This window comes from Nanorana parkeri, unplaced genomic scaffold, assembly GCF_000935625.1.
Source record: "Nanorana parkeri isolate BGI_ZX_2015 unplaced genomic scaffold, ASM93562v1 scaffold135, whole genome shotgun sequence".
Lineage (NCBI taxonomy): Eukaryota > Metazoa > Chordata > Amphibia > Anura > Dicroglossidae > Nanorana > Nanorana parkeri.
The window spans coordinates 1212116-1228092 of NW_017306403.1; the positions used below are offsets into that span (position 1 = coordinate 1212116).

General features: G+C 47.4%; 1 protein-coding gene across 1 annotated transcript in view; it reads right to left on the reverse strand.

Moving 5' to 3' along the window:
• Positions 1–6012: 6012 nt before the first annotated feature.
• TPRA1 (transmembrane protein adipocyte associated 1) overlaps positions 6013–15977 on the reverse strand; it is a 17970-nt gene continuing 8005 nt past the window's right edge. Inside the window, exons 2-10 of the mRNA XM_018553929.1 lie at positions 15462–15594; positions 14577–14663; positions 12779–12851; positions 11440–11519; positions 10688–10798; positions 10295–10355; positions 9059–9161; positions 7874–7954; positions 6013–6699 (exon numbers count right to left, since the gene is read on the reverse strand). Of these exons, the coding sequence (XP_018409431.1) occupies positions 6471–6699; positions 7874–7954; positions 9059–9161; positions 10295–10355; positions 10688–10798; positions 11440–11519; positions 12779–12851; positions 14577–14663; positions 15462–15594 (958 nt within the window). The 3' untranslated portion in view covers positions 6013–6470. The remainder of the gene's footprint in view (positions 6700–7873; positions 7955–9058; positions 9162–10294; positions 10356–10687; positions 10799–11439; positions 11520–12778; positions 12852–14576; positions 14664–15461; positions 15595–15977) is intronic.

Sequence of the window (15977 nt, forward strand, 5' to 3'; positions counted from 1 at the left end):
CTGAAAATCGCAGATCGCTTTTCGGTAATGTCCGCTGCCTCTGTGAACGAGGCCTTACATAGACAACCGTGCAAATGCACAAACCTACAGCAACCAATCAGAATTCACTTACTAAAGTCGCACCAAAACAAGACCACTCTGATTGGCTGCTTGGGGTAGCACACTTCGCTCCTTACACTTTAAAGGGGCTTCTGTATTAACAGTGTGCCAAGGACAAAACTTCTAATCGCCAATAGCAACCAATCAGCTTCCAACTATCCCTCCTTCAGTGCAAGGTTGAAAATGAAACAAGGCTTAGGATTGGCTGCTATGGACGATGAGTAACCTATGAGCTCACACGTGTCCTGGTGACAAGTTCACATCAACAACAAATGTAAAGTGCGTTGGGATCCTTCCCCCCGACCTCACCCCAAAGAACACCAAAACATGATAGAACAGGACAGAACACTTTGATGGTGATTGCATATCATATGATGAGGGCGCCTAAAGAGGCCGAGCATGTAATAAAAAAGGTATACATGGAGGAAACGCACCTCTCAGCCTTTCAATGCATATAATAATTAGGCCTTCTGCATCACAAAAACAAAAAATATGCCTGGTTGCCCATGGCAGCCAATAGTTTAGCCGCCTACAGCAGAAATAGGACTGGTTGCTATAGGCAACACAGACACTTTTCCACAGCTCTAGCTTTTTGGTATGGGTAAAAGGGGGAGCAGGTTTTGCTAAAACACATCACAGAGTATTTTTTAATTTGGAGTAGGGGTGGGCAAACTCTGGCGTTCCAGCTGTGGTGAAACTACAATTCCCATGAAGCATTGCAAGATTCCCACAGACAGATGTATTATGGGATTTCTAGTCTCACCACAGGGCCGGAGTTTGCCCACCCGTTTTGGAGGTTTTAAAGAGAACCAGTCACATTTGGGCCTATGTATGGAGGCTTACTTATTACAGCGGTACTACACCCTCCTGTCCCTCTATTTACATTGCAGTTGCCATGGTGCTGCGCATGTGATCAGCTGATCCAGTGTGATGGAGCCACTACCTTCGGTGAGAGACAAATGGTCGCCCCAGCTTGCGTCCAGAGGCCACCATCTGTCTGCAACCGCAGGTAAATCACTCCTGTCATGATTATATCCATAACACGGGTAGACAGCTGCGGCCACCATCACCCCATCATTGCATTGTACAGGCTGAGCGCATTCATCCGCAATTCCTGCTGCAAAAATCTGCACATTCTTGTCGAAGGAATTCGCAGCCGGACGCAGAGTGAAAGAGGCCTAAGACAGTAAAGAAGGTTAGACTTTCAGACATCTTAAAATGTGCTTTGTCAATGCAGGCCATGTGACAGGTTCACTTTACTGCAGACCTCCATGTGACAGCGCTGGGCCAATCGATGCCGTCACAGGGGAGGCCTCAGCCTTGTTTAAGCGCCGGCTCTGGTGACTCTTGGCTTACATAGGACTCCCTCTTGGAGCAAAAATATACATGTCGGTACATCTATACAAGCCAAGAACTGGAGCTTACACAAGGCCATGGACTCCCTCCAGTGGCAATACCGATTGGCCCAGCACTGTCACATGGAGCGAGTCACATGCTCCTCCATACCCAGACGTAATGAGTATCTCCTTCGCCTTCCAGCACTTTACAGGGCAGCCATGAAGTGACCGGAAGGTAAGTACATGCCGGAGGTATATAGTGACGGTTAAAGCAAATGCCGTGAATGGGCAAAGCACACGTTAGCTAAAAGACAACAAAAACACAAAAAGACCCGACAACGTCATCTGCCACTAAAAACAAAAAATTAAAAGAAACTAGAAATCTAATAAGAATAAAACGAGGGGGGAAACTATGACTGGCTGTGCGAAGGGTTACCCATGGACAACGGTACCATGTGGGGATTGTAAATAAAACATGGCTGCCTATTCTGGGCACACTGAACCCGAAAAAGGTTGGTCTTGCCCCCGTTATGCCCCCGTCCAAACCAGGCCATAGATTGCTTCTCTAGGTCATAAGCATCACCCTTTAAAATGGGGCCCCCTAGGGAGAGACAAAGGAGCAGCATGAAGGTGTATCATGTAAACTCGGACTCAGTGCTATGCTAAAGCCCCACGATTGGCTGATTTTACATTTGCAATGCTTGTTTGGCTGGGGGGCAGGCCTCTGTGTGACCGGACCGCGCAATCTGCTAACATTGGCTGCCTGGCTGGTCGCAGCTCTCTAATGTCATCACATGCAAAGCAGGACCAGCAGTCCAGGAGGGTGTGCTGACAACCTGGTGCATAGGACAGGAGGGGAGAGTGCTGCCTGCCAGTGCCTGCAAGGGTAAAGTTAACAACAGCCTAGAGTTCAGCTTAATTAAAGTGTGTCTAAACCCACATTAAAAAGGTAATGTATTTCAGCTTATCAGTCCTTAGATGTGGTGACGGCATTAGTTTTCTTTTTTCCTCTTTATTCTCACCTGGTGATCCTGCCAGTAGCACACTTCCTGCCCTAGGGTGACAACTTTCACTCCTCCGCTATATCTATAGAGAAGCAGCATTGTTGCCCCCTAGACTGCTTCCCCAGACTCCTCCACTGTATCTGTGGGAGGCAAAGCAATGCTGCCCCCATGGCTGCTTCTCAGATTCCTCCACTGTATTTATGGAGCAGCAGCATTGTTGCCCCCTAGACTGCTTCCCAAGACTCTTCCACTGTAGTTATGGAGAAGCAGCGTTGTCGCCCCCCAGACTCCTCCGCTGTCTTTATGGAGAAGCAGCGTTGTCGCCCCCCTAGACTGCTTCCCCAGACTCCTCCACTGTAGTTATAGAGAAGCAGCGTTGTCGCCCCCCTAGACTGCTTCCCCAGACTCCTCCACTGTATTTATAGAGAAGCAGCGTTGTTGCCCCCTAGACTCCTCCACTGTGTCCATGGAGTAGCAGCATTGTTGCCCCCTAGACTCCTCCCCTGTATCTATAGAAAAGCAGCATTTTTGCCCCCTAGACTGCTTCTCAGATTCCTCCACTGTATTTATGGAGCAGCAGTGTTGTCACCCCCTAGGCTGCTTTCCCAGACTGCAAACACCTCCTCCTCCCTTAATTTCCCTAACATAGAGAGAGCTGTTCTGTAGTCCACAAAGAGAACAGGGCAGGGCAGGGCTCATAAGGGTGCTGGAGAGAACACTACACAGTACACAGAACAGTACTGGCTTTCTGACAGGATCAACCAGTATTTTGTTTAGCATTTACCGAGCTGATAAAACAAAACGCTTCCAGTGGTATAATCTACAAACCAAACGGGAGCAACTAAGAGAAGTTCGTTTTTTGGGTTTACATACATTTAAAAAAAAAGTCTAAACAAATAACTAAAATAGGTCCAGGACGCCGATGTAATGAGGTGAGGCAGTGCCGGTGTTCTATCGAAAGCTCCAACTTGTTGAAATCTCCAACTACCTCACTGCCGGGTACTTGCAAGTTGGGAGATTTTGACCAGACGCCGTTAGAATGCAAAACACAAAGACTGACGGAGCTTCTGTACAGCTGCATTGTAACAATATTCAGCACGTGGCAAACTTAACGAGTATTGTGAAAACGCAACCCGCGCATGCGCACCGCAACTGTACAGAAAACCAGTTTTCCCGAGCACCGGAAGTGAGGTAGTTGGAGATCTGGATGAGTTGGAGCATTTGATAGCACACTGATATTGGGTATTGCAAAGAGATCTTATTGCCATTTTTAGAAGACACGCCAACGTTTCTAACACGCGGATGCGGAAGCCATACTGAACTACTAACATCACAGCGAGACATCTGCATAACAAAGTGCGAGGAAGGGGAACGATGGGTGGTAACACCCGCTTCAACCAATCACAAACCAGCCTCAGCAAGTCTAATGCAAGATGACATCTGATTTTTTGTTGTTGTTGTGTCTCCAGTGGGAAGATCAGCCCTCACTTCCAGACAGATCAGGAAGTGATGGGGAATCTGCAGTAAAGGGGACACACTGCAACATCTTTTCAGTGAAATTGGGAAGGGTTAGAACCTCGGTCAGGTTATAATTACCGCCTGTTCCCCAGTGAAAACCGCTCCCCTTATATCTCGTCTGGTCAAGGACAGGAAGTGAGGAGAAACCTCCTCTGTGGGGTCACAGACAAAATAAATAAGCATTTACTATTTACCTTTTTCTTTACAGATAGATTTTCCCCTAATAGGCCTTAAACCTATAAACCTCCGCAACAACTCAGCCTACCATGCGCTTATAAGTCTATGTTTGGGTCCACCTCTGCAATACATGCACATTCCCCCATGTTTTGGTCACTGCAAGTATAGATGAATACCTATTAATCTGCCAGAAATCCAGGGAGCTCCTGACTTCCTGTAGTGAGGTGACAACGTTGCCTTTACTGCACTCAAATCCCAAGCAGTGTTGTCAGCCCTGTTCCTGTTTTCCTTTGCAGGACACTTTCCGCTTAGGTTACAGAAATCAGGAGACAGGGAACTGCTCTGTAGTCCAGCAGGAGAGAACTGGACTGGGAACACTGCTTAGGGTTTCAGCGCAGCAGGGGGCACGGTGTTGTCAGCCCAAACAGGAAGTTGGGATCTCATCGGAATTCTGACATAGATCTTTTTTTTTTTACTTTGGCTCGGCATACATTTTAATGAGCGACTAATGTTAAAAGAAAAAACAGAAACATGGCAAGTATTAAACTCTAAGACCACCTCAACCCACCGCTGCACTGTCATAGGCTGGGCAAGCTTGCCAGACCTGGAGATGCAAACGAAAGAAGCCAGCGGTGCACTGTACAATCCTTTGTATGTAAAACTTTATTGCAACGTACGAACAGCTCAATGTCCCGCCTTAGATCTCTGACCCAAGTTGGGCCTAATGGAGGAGGTCGCAGGTGAGGCTTTGTGTTGTTCATCTATTGCAGTCTTTAGGCAACCTCCGGTCCTCCAGCTGTGGTGCAACTACAAATCCCATAAGACATTGCAAAATTGACAGCTCCAGGCATGACTCCTAAAGGCAATTCCACAATGGGATTTGTAGTTTCACCACAGCTGGAGGGCCGATGTTTGACTTTGTTTGGCAAACTCCGGCCCTCCAGCTGTAGTACAACTACAAATCCAATCATGTATCTGCCTCTGGAGTTCAGCCTTAAAGGAGAACTATGGGGTTAAGTCTTTTCCCCACATAGTTAGGGTAACGGGAGGACACAAACTAGCGTCCTCCCGTCACCCTAGGCTCAGTATACTGCGAGCTGTAGCACGCGGTATACTGAGGCGCCGCAGCTGAAGCAGATCCCGACAATTATGCCTGGATCCGCCCAGCTGCGTGACTGACAGCTGGCTCTGCCTATCTAGAGGCAGAGCCTGCTGTACCCGCCCCCTCCCCCGTCCGTTCCACCAGTCAGCGCTGGCGGATCGGAGCGGGGAATCCAGCCCCTCCCCTGTCACGGCAGAGAGCTGTGACAGGATCGATAGGTGAGCGAACGCCGGTATGTGTTCGCTCACCTCCCGATCCACTGAGCCGACCTGTGACAGTCTCATTGTCACAGGTCGGCTAGAACTATGAGGTGAGTGAAAAGCACCCCCCTCCTAGTTCTCCTTTAAGCTGTCAGAGTCTTGCGATGCCTAATGGGATTGATAGCTGCAACACCGCTGGAGGGGCGAAGACTGCCTACCCCTGGTATAGAAAATGAACAGAGGCATGTTGGGATTTGTAGTTTTACCACAGCTGATCCATGACGATTTTACTGTGCGGTTCTGCTTTCTTTCTCTTGGATCTAGAGAACGCTGGGTCACCCAGGGGTGAACCGGCACGCAGGGCTTGGGGGTGACAGATGATCCTTTTCTCGGGCTGTGGCATAATCTTTATCTATATCACTTCATCTGAAAACAAAATTGAGGTCAATGGTGATTATTCTCTGCAATAAAGTTTGATTGAGTTTACCAAAATACAGCCAGGCGCTCCCGTCACTGCTCGCGGCACACTTTTTTTTCCCCCTCCTTGGCATACAACAAGGTTTTCGAAGCCGTTATTGGTGCCTAAAGCTCTGGGACCAGGAAACAGCGAGAGCACCGTACATGCACCAGTAGACCGGGCCAAATGGGGGGCGGGGCAGTAAGATGAGGGCGGCAAGTCCACGGCAGAGGCTGAATTAAGTAAAACGCCAGCGTAGAATGCGATCAGTGCCATGCAGGCCTAGACCCGCGGGCCGACATAGGAGCTGTCTGGACCCATCATCCTCTGGGCCTCATACCCATTAACGCTTTCTTCTTCAGACATTAAAGGGTGTAGCAGCAATAAAGAAGACTCCTTCCTGTCCTATTTCCACGTGAGATTCGAAGATCCACCTTTAAGTAAAAAATAACTTTCTATAGAAATTTGCACTTTTTTTTCCGTCTTTTTGGAGGGGGAAGTTTAAGAAACTCGTCGTGGAAACAGGAGACTTGGAGATATATTCTGTAAAGTGTGACTGCGCTGAGCTGCTCGCGCTTAGGCGTTGATGGCTTTCCAGCGGTCACTGTCTATGCTGTTGATGCTCCCGATGTGGGGCATGGAGGCCACGTCGTCCAGGTAGGCCGCCGTGTCGATTTGAGTGTTGTAGTACCCCGAATCAAGGCCGTCTTTCCTCGCCACGGCGTAGGGGTGCGGCAGGTGGACGTCCGTATCGTCCGGCTCGTCCACCTGAGACTTGTAGGAGAAGAGGATCTTGGGCTCCGACCTGGAAGGAAAAAAGGGAAAAGAGACATGAGAGCCGTTCAAACAGCAACAGCTAAAACCCTAAAATCAAACATTAAAAACTGAACGCCGGGTACAAAAACATTCATTTTCATATATTCCTCAATATAAACGCATTGTGTGCACTGAATGTCATCACTGTGCTGCACAAAGTGTGCAGAGAGCAGAGCTGTAGGAGGGGTCCAGTAGGCCCCACCCACTAGAGGAGACCAGTCACCTGCACAAGCAGAGAGAGCAGCAGTGACCAGTTTTTATTACAGGAGGGGGCAGAGACAAGACCAGTCACCCTGCACAAGGAGAGAGAGCAGCAGTGACCAGTCTTTATTACAGGAGGGGGTGGAGACAAGACCAGTCACCCTGCACAAGGAGAGAGAGCAGCAGTGACCAGTCTTTATTACAGGAGGGGGCGGAGACAAGACCAGTCACCCTGCACAAGCATGCTAAGTAATATCTAAGTGTAATACTTTCAGGTATTCCCCTGACCCCATCAATGGGTCTGTCTGCTGCCTTTGCTCCATAGTAAGATCAAGTTTGGTGGGAGGATCCTGTAAACATCACAGCACCCTGCCTTGGACCTTCTTGCATTAGCCCTTGCAATATGGAAAAAAAACATCCCTGGCATCCTAAGAGGTGTATGCTCCTAACTGCTGGCCCCTAGGTGCTGCAGACTTTAGTTGCTCAATCCGCTGAGCAGTTGCTTGAGTACACTCTAATGGATTCCCTCCCCCCCCCCCCCCCCACCCCCAACACAATCTGTTGGACTGCAGTGGTCCCAAGTCTAATCCCTGTGTAAGCTTTGTGTCAATCAGTGTTGGAGATTATACAGGGTTAAAGCCCATCCTCCCTCCTCACGTGACAGTTTTCAAGGCTTGTGGTTTGGCCACCACCCAGGGCTGAGCACTCCATCCAGGGAGGAGGGGGAGAAGGTTGCATGCTCCCCCATACCACGAAATACTGTTATTTTCTCAGTGCCCTGCAGACGAATGAAGCAGCAGTGAAGTGCAGAAAAGACGAGTATTCTCCAACAAGTGTGTGGAAATATATATATATATCACTTGCACGCAAATCCACAAGAGGGCAGCACTGCTCCCGGTAAAGCTGGTAAAGTAAAAAAATAGGTAAATCCCTCTGCAGCTTTAGCTGCTGTAATAACTTACCCAAAGAAGCCTTTCAGGAAAGCCACATACATGAGCGGAGCAAAGAGGCTGAAGTATAAAAATGTAGTGACGTCCACCAAACTGCCAAGAGAAAGGTACAGTGGTTAGATAACAGTCTAAATTCCAGCCTACAGCAGAATAAACATCTGTACGCTGCAAATATATGCAGATAGGTCACGCATGAACAGTTCTCATAGCTGCTGAGATCTGCCAGGAGACAGAGACCGGGGAAAGGAAAGACTATGGCATTCTCAGCATCACAGTCACCGTCTCCTGCTCAGAACCTGTTCACACCAGCAGGAGCAAGTGATGTTCCGGTATAACACACGACCTCTGGTGTGCGTTTTTACACAACACACACCACTAGTACATGTATGATGTCAACAGGGCACAGAGAAAACAATCGTTGAGCTTGTGTTAATCAATGCTGATTAACACAGCTCACTGCGTCTGGTGTGACTGAGCCCTTGATAGATAACTGCTGATGGTGGACAGGATACATACACTACCTACGACTTTCTGGATTGACAGCACTGTCTTTGTTGCTGAAACCCTCCCACTGTTAGCTGTAGTGTCTCGGAGGGGGAGCGTGTGAGACACAAATGAAGGAGGATTTGGCTCAGTCAGAGAATTAAAAGGAAGTTATTTATTTTATGAGACTGGCTTTGGTACTTGTTTAGACCGTCATACATGAGCCCGTAGTCATATTTTAAAGTTTACCTATGCTATTAAAATGGCAAACAACAGATTCATATCCTAATATGCCCCCTCAGCAGCACATACTTTCACCCTCCCCAGCACCTTCCTTCCATGTTCCCCCACTCCATCCAGCCACCGGGATCAAGCAAGTCCTGTGTAGGCTACAAATCTCCCGAGTAGAAGATTACAGAGGAGTTTGGACCCAGTGCTGTCATAGAGGTGAATCACATGGTCCTTCGGACCTGGAACAATCCAAGTATCTCCTTTAGCTCCCGGCACTGAACGGAAGTGGGGGTGAAGGAAAGGTAAGTGTTTAAAACAAACCTTATGATTTACCCTGCATGGGTAAAGGACAGGTTTGCTTTAATATTGGGAAATCTCAGCAATGGAGTCCCAGCAGACAAATAAAAAGCCAGCAGGAGAGTCAAACTCAAGAATCAGCATTGGGCTGCAGCTGACCTTTAATAGGGATTGACTTGAACTTACCAGAGGCCATTGCTAATAGCGGCACACAGGAGAGCGCTGCCTATACCCTGCACCAAGTTGAGTAAGGCCAGGATTATGGCGTAGACGTAGAAACTCTTCCTAGCTGCAGACAGACAAGGGACACAAGACATTACTGTTAAATGACAATTTTATACAACAAGCAGAAAAACATAAAGCCTAAAACAAGATGAACTGAGAATATTTACACATTGGATGAAGTGACAAATGATAGACACCACACACCAGGGCAGATGCGTTTGGCGCAGTTTCCGTGCAAATTTTAAAAGGGCGGATTTGGGCATTTTTAATCGCAATTCAGCTCTGAAACGCAATAAAAAACGCCCAAAAACGCACTAATCAGTGCGTTTCCATTCAAATCTGTATGAAAAAAAGGTTCAGGGAGCATTTTGGGCAGCAGGCAGTTCGGATTGCGCAATCGCATGAACGGTCCCCATAGGAATGTATGGGAAATTTCCATGACGGCGGTTCAGCGTGGACAAATCCGCGCGACCAAACCGCCCTGGTGTGAACGGGACCTCAAGGAGAACCATTGAGAGAGTAAAATCTTCTCTTCCCAATAGTTAGAGCCAATGTGCGACGCTGAAGCTGTCAAACGCCGACACTATAGCTTAGAGAACTGAGTGATCACAATCTGCTGATCGCTCAGCTTCTCCCTGCAGAGTGGTGACCGTCAGTCACTGCTCCTCACACGGATTCTCCCCTCTCTCCGTTCGTCCAGCATTCATTGGAGGGACTGACAGGGGAGGGAGCGGGCACAGCTGGCTCTGGTTCTAGAGAGGCAGCGCCAGCTGTCAATCAGGCAGCAGTGTGGATCCCAACAATATTGTTGGGATCTTTCCCAGCTGCATCGCGGCTCTGCACTGTCAGCATATAGTTGGCAGTAGCCCGCTGTATGATGACTTTGGGTCACAGGAGGACATTAGTAAATGTCCTCCTGTGCCCCAAAAGACATCTAATGCCAAAAAAAAAAAAGTGTGGCCATAGTTGTCTTTTAACATCTGTTTGTACAATCGCCATAAGATTCATCAGCTATGCAAAGTGAGGATGGACCTATACAAGCCAACAATTTGTAACCGAATGTGGCCGGGCCCTTCCACAACATAGTTGATGGTAGAGCGAAAGGAGATGTAACAATCAGATTGCAACATGTGTGGTCAGCTTTACTGATGTATGAAATATCATTATCAAGAAAATCAATATATTTAACAGACTCACATGGGAGAGAGATGCGATCTTTCAGGGGAGTTTTCGGTAGTATAGAGACTAATGTGTATACCTGCAGAAAACAAAGACATGGTGAAACATCATAAAAGAGACCCTGTCACCAACTTTAAAAAACTGTAAGTAAAAACACAGAAAAGCAAGCGGTTCAAATGCTTACTTGCAGCGTTTTATTTTTCCATCATTTTTTTTTTTAGATTTACTTGCAACGTGCCTCTGACCTTGCTGGAAAATCTGACTAGTCAATTCCCAAGCACAGCCCCCTCCCTCATTGCTGGTCATAGCCCTCCCCTCTTTTGAAAGTGTCTAATTACCGTCTGCGCCCGTTTGCAGCACATTTTCCTTTAGGCCGATACGGATCTGCATCACTATGTTTACTTTGCTTACCAAAAAGAAGAAGCAGGAGCTCGCCAGCCAAAAATGTCTGCCGCCGTGCCCGTATATATTAAAGTCCTGTGCCGAAAGGTGAGAGTCGGGGTACAGGATTTCCAGGGTGCCCTGTCGGAAGAAATAGACCATTTCAGGAATACTCAATGAGCAATGTTCCTTCACAAATTATACATTACATAAATGTAAAACCACTCTGTATATCAGAGCCACTGTAACTCAGAGAATCTGTCTTCACTCTGAGCCACCAACCAGCAGAAATCAGGCTATCAGTGGGAGTGGCTGCTTTAGGTGGGAATGGGAGCTGCTTATATGGTACACTAGGAAAGAGAGAGCTTAGGACCTCCTGTCACCTGTGTGGTCCAAGAAGGAAGCGGGGCAGTAGCACAGAGTCTTTCCTTTTTATATTTATATGGTGCAAATGTATTCAAAGCCGTTTGGTGTTTCTCTAACCCTTTGTGACCAGGGGCCATTCAAATCTGCAGTGACAGTGCTACCTCTGAACTAGGAGTTGGCACTGCCGCAGGTTTTCATGATGGAATGAGAGACTAAGGTTTCCTCATGATGATGCATCATGCTCGGGAACATAAATCGAGAGATCGTGGGTGCAAAAGGTTAACAAGCTGCTAAACCTGAACCAAAGCCTGCTTTCTGAAAATCACAACTTCTTCAATGTCAGCCATCCCCTGCAGAGGCAGCAGTGTACCGCTAGTGGTGCATTCATAATTATAAGTATAGTAATGGCATGTTACCTGTGTGACGGAATACCCGAGTGACAGCACAGCAGTGATGGCTAGGACCCGCTTCACACTGGATTTACTTTCAAGGTGACCTGGAAAAAAAAAAAAACAAATGTAAAATTACAGGCCTTCCCAAAGACAAGGCAAAGATCTCGTTTCATGGCTTATACGCCAAGACAAAGAGACAAATGCATCAGGCCACAGTAACCAATCAGCAGCCGCTGACTACAGTAAGTGGAATTCGATTGGATCTCTCTCTCTGGAAACGCTTGTCGACCAGGATGGTCCCGCTGTAGTAGAGTGCTGCACGGCCAACCTTAACCCCTTCGTGACTGACAACGTACAGTGTACGTCGCCAGCATCGGGGCTGTTTAAAAAGACTCCCGGCGACTTTTGCCGCCGGGAGTCTGAAAGTGAGGTGGTTGGGACCCCTGCTACATGAATCTTTCATAGCGGAAGAGTTCAGCAGGGTGCTGTGATGTTTTCAGGGAGCCATGTGCAGGGTTCGGCAGGGTGCTGGGATGTTTTCAGGGAGCCATGTGCAGGGTTCGGCAGGGTGCTGGGATGTTTTCAGGGAGCCATGTGCAGGGTTCGGCAGGGTGCTGGGATGTTTTCAGGGAGCCATGTGCAGGGTTCGGCAGGGTGCTGTAATGTTTTCAGGGAGTCATGTAGAGGGTTCGGCAGGGTGCTGTGAGGTTTTCAGGGAGTCATGTAGAGGGTCTGGCAGGGTGCTGCACAGAGCTCCCTAAAAACATCACAGCACCCTGCCTCAGTACTCAAGAGCCCTCAGCACTGATGAAAACAGCGGGCTGGCGCTTACGAGGTGTTATGCAAATATCAAAATGCCTTAATGGGTGGATGTCAATCTAGAGGTGTTGGTGTCCCAAAGCAGCCTGGTTTTGTATGCAGATTGCCCAAAGTAACGCCCACAAGTGATGCTGAGCCTCCATAATTGAAAGAACTGAAATCCAATTATTGAAAGGGGCGGGCCAGGGACAGTCAAGCTGGGGAGGAAATAGCTAATGATGCTGAACATCCTCCAGCCAGGAAATAAGACGGGCTCTCTCTGACTTGCTGTAGTTTCTAATGCACATTGCAAGAAGCTCGCAGTGTGCAGTGAAATCAGAGTAAACAATTTCAGTCCATGAGGAGCCGCTACAACTGTGCAAGGCTGAAGAAAAAGCTGGAGTTCAGTGTGGAGCCCATGGACTGGCTCACACTAGAATCTAAGTAACTAGCGGTTTCAGGAGGAGAGATCAGCAATGACAGCCTGCATGCATTCTTCTATCTGTATACATTTCCTTTGAAATAACACACTACAGAATAAAAAATAAAATAAAAAAAAACTCACCAAATGCCAGGCCCAGTATAATGACACTGAGCTCAATAGCCAGTAGGAAAAACCTGGTGATCTCCCACAAAACCTAAAAGGGCACAAAAAAAGGCACAGGGTCAGTCTAATGCACGGCATTACCATCGTACCAACAACTGCAAACAGAACCATTCATGATTGGTCATATTTTATCATTTTTAATGTGCAGACTAATTTATGAAAGATCCATATTTGCCCCATAATTTCACTTGACTTACTTGAGGAGTGGTACTTGGCACTGATAGCCAGTAGTAAGGCCCCGAGGTCTAATAATAGCTATCCTTTTCACTAACTAACTCCTGCTGAAATACACATGCAGTCTCCCAGCTCCGTAATCTGGCTAACAGTATATAATAAAGTCTACAGACGCTTATATTCTTCTTAGATGTAAGGCTATGTCATCTGATGTTGTTATACACACTCCTGAATTCAGGGAGATGACAGGGCTGCAGCTTTCAGACCTGAGGGGAACCTCTCAGTTTTGACCCTAGAGTTATTGAGAGACCAACTGAGCAAAAGATAAATCTACGGACGCACCGATACCGTTTTTTCAGTATCAATATTTTTTTTTTCGGTACTCACCGACACCGAGTACCGGTGCCTTGTGCCCCAATTATCAGTAAATCAGGCAGCAGATAATGACCCGTTGACCGAGTTCCTGATGGCCTGTGGAGCCGGTGTTCTAGTGAAAGAACACCGGCTACACTTGCCGAGGCTGCCTGAACGATCAGGAAGCCGGGACGCGAGTTATGACGTGCCCCCTGGCTTTCTCATTGGTTAGGAAGCCAGGCTGCCTACCAACAAGTGGAGCTGGCTTCCTAACCAATCAGGAAGCCAGGCGGTACGTCATGACCCGCCTCCAGGCTTCCTGATAGGCTAGAAAGCCAGCTTCACTTGTTCCTAGGCAGCCTGGCTTCCTGACCAATCAGGAAGCCGGGAGGCGGGTCACAACCCACCTCATGGCTTTCTGATTGGTTAGGAAGCCAGGCTGCTCAGCAACACGTGAAGCCAGCTTCCTTGCCAATCAGGAAGCCATGAGGCGGGTCATGACGTACCGCCTGGCTTCCTGATTGGAAAGGAAGGCGGCTCCATGCTCCCTCGGTATTGCCGATCAGAGGGAGATCTACCTCTGACCGGAAGTTCTGGTATCAGAGGCAAGTATCGGAGCATTTGAATACTCAGTATTGACACCGATACCGATAGTAGTATCGGTATATCCCTAATTAAAGCTCTTTTGACGTTTACAATGCCCCCCACACCTCCCCCAAAAGTCTCCTCTCCACCCTTTCAAGAAGTGCCTTCCCCCTTTCCAAACATGATTTTAGCCTTGTGAACCAAGGATGTAACAGACTTGCAGGGGGAGGGTCCATGATGACCTAGGCTTACAGAAGTGGGCACCCAGATCAACATTTGAAGCAAAACAAGTTCTCAGTTTCTTTGTCCCTATTGTTCATAATTAAAAGGTCCAAAAACCAACAGTGCTCGCATTTTTAGATTGTTTTTTTAGACTAGGGGAGCTCTAACTACTTTCCCGTTGTGCTTCTCATAATAGAAGCAGAAAATGTTCACTATAGAGGAAAGGTTGGAATATCTATAATGTAACCGCACCAATCAGATTCCAATCCTAACTCTTCAAGGTGAAGACAGAGGTTGGAAGTGAAGACCATACTGTTAGCTCACAAATATGTAATCAAGCACTGATCTTCCTGAATATCTTCCGTGCCAAGCAATATGTCAGGTTACCAACTCACGTCAAACCAGCTAAAGCACTTCTCACCTTGTCCGTGACAGTGGCGACACTGGAGGAGCTCACAGTCATAGACACAATAGCTCGGGTGATCCCTACTAAAGCCACCACAAACACCTGCAAAATAAGGAATAAACAGGAAGTTATGTCAACACTGACCATGGATTTCCCTGTTATAGGTTTACACATTGTTATAATTCCCAAAAAATATTTAAAGCTGAACCCTGGGCATGACAATGTTTATTGAAATAAATTCCTCAATTGCCACAAAGGGTATGAACTAGGGATGCACCGACATCGTTTTTTCAGTATCGATTGCCGGTGCATTGTGCCCCGATTATCAGGAAGTCGGCCAGCGGATCATGACCCGTCGCGCAGCCTCCTGATTGCCTGGAAAGCTGGTGTTCTAACAAAAGTACACGGGCTTCAGAGGCTGCCTGGCATTCTGACCAATCAGGAAGCCGAATGGAAATAAATGGCTCTATAACAGGGGTGGTTAAACTCTGATCCTCCAGCTGTGGTGGAACTACAAATCCCATGAGGCATTGCAAGATTGTCACACCCACAGGTACAACTCCCAGACAGATGCATCATGGGATTTTAAGTTTAACTACAGCTGTAGGGCCAGAGTTTGCCCACCTCGGATCTATAATATTAGGCTGTAATGGTGCTATAAACCAGCATCTTTGGATGTACAGCTGGTCAAGAAGCATAAAGGAATTATTTGCATGGCTCCGCCCATTATTCTAGAATTAGATGGGGAATAAACATTGTTTTTGTAAAGGAAGAGAGACACCTCCTATTTTAAGAAGCCTCTACTGTGCTTTACAAAGAATTTACAAGTAATACTTATGAGTCTTACTTACAAAGAAATCAGTTACTCTCAAACCTCGCAGATCTCAAGAACAGACTTACTAGAATGTAGAAGGTGGTGAAGATGGGACTGGAGGTGACGCGGATTTTGGCCCTCGCCGACGGCAGTTTCCACAGCAAGAAGGCAAAGAACAGGACATTGGGGATGAGAAGCATCAGATCCCAATACCGCACCCTGTCACAGGAGGAGGGAATCAAGGGCACATGATCAGAACTCAGATATTTAATTGTGAAGGAAGTGCATCAATGAGCAGAATGTGAGAATGGCCCGGTAATGGAGTCCATTCTGTAATATGACTAATAGTAAAACTTCCCAACACAGAGGATAGACAGGTGGAAAGACAGAAAGATAAATAGATACATAGATATCTTCCAACACAGACAAGAGAGAGAGAAAAGAGAGGAGAGAGAAAAGAGAGAAAAGAGAGGAGAGAGACAGAGAAAAGAGGAGAGGAGAGAGACAGAGAAAAGAGGAGAGGAGAGAGACAGAGAAAAGAGGAGAGGAGAGAGACAGAGAAAAGAGGAGAGGAGAGAGACAGAGAAAAGAGGAGAGGAGAG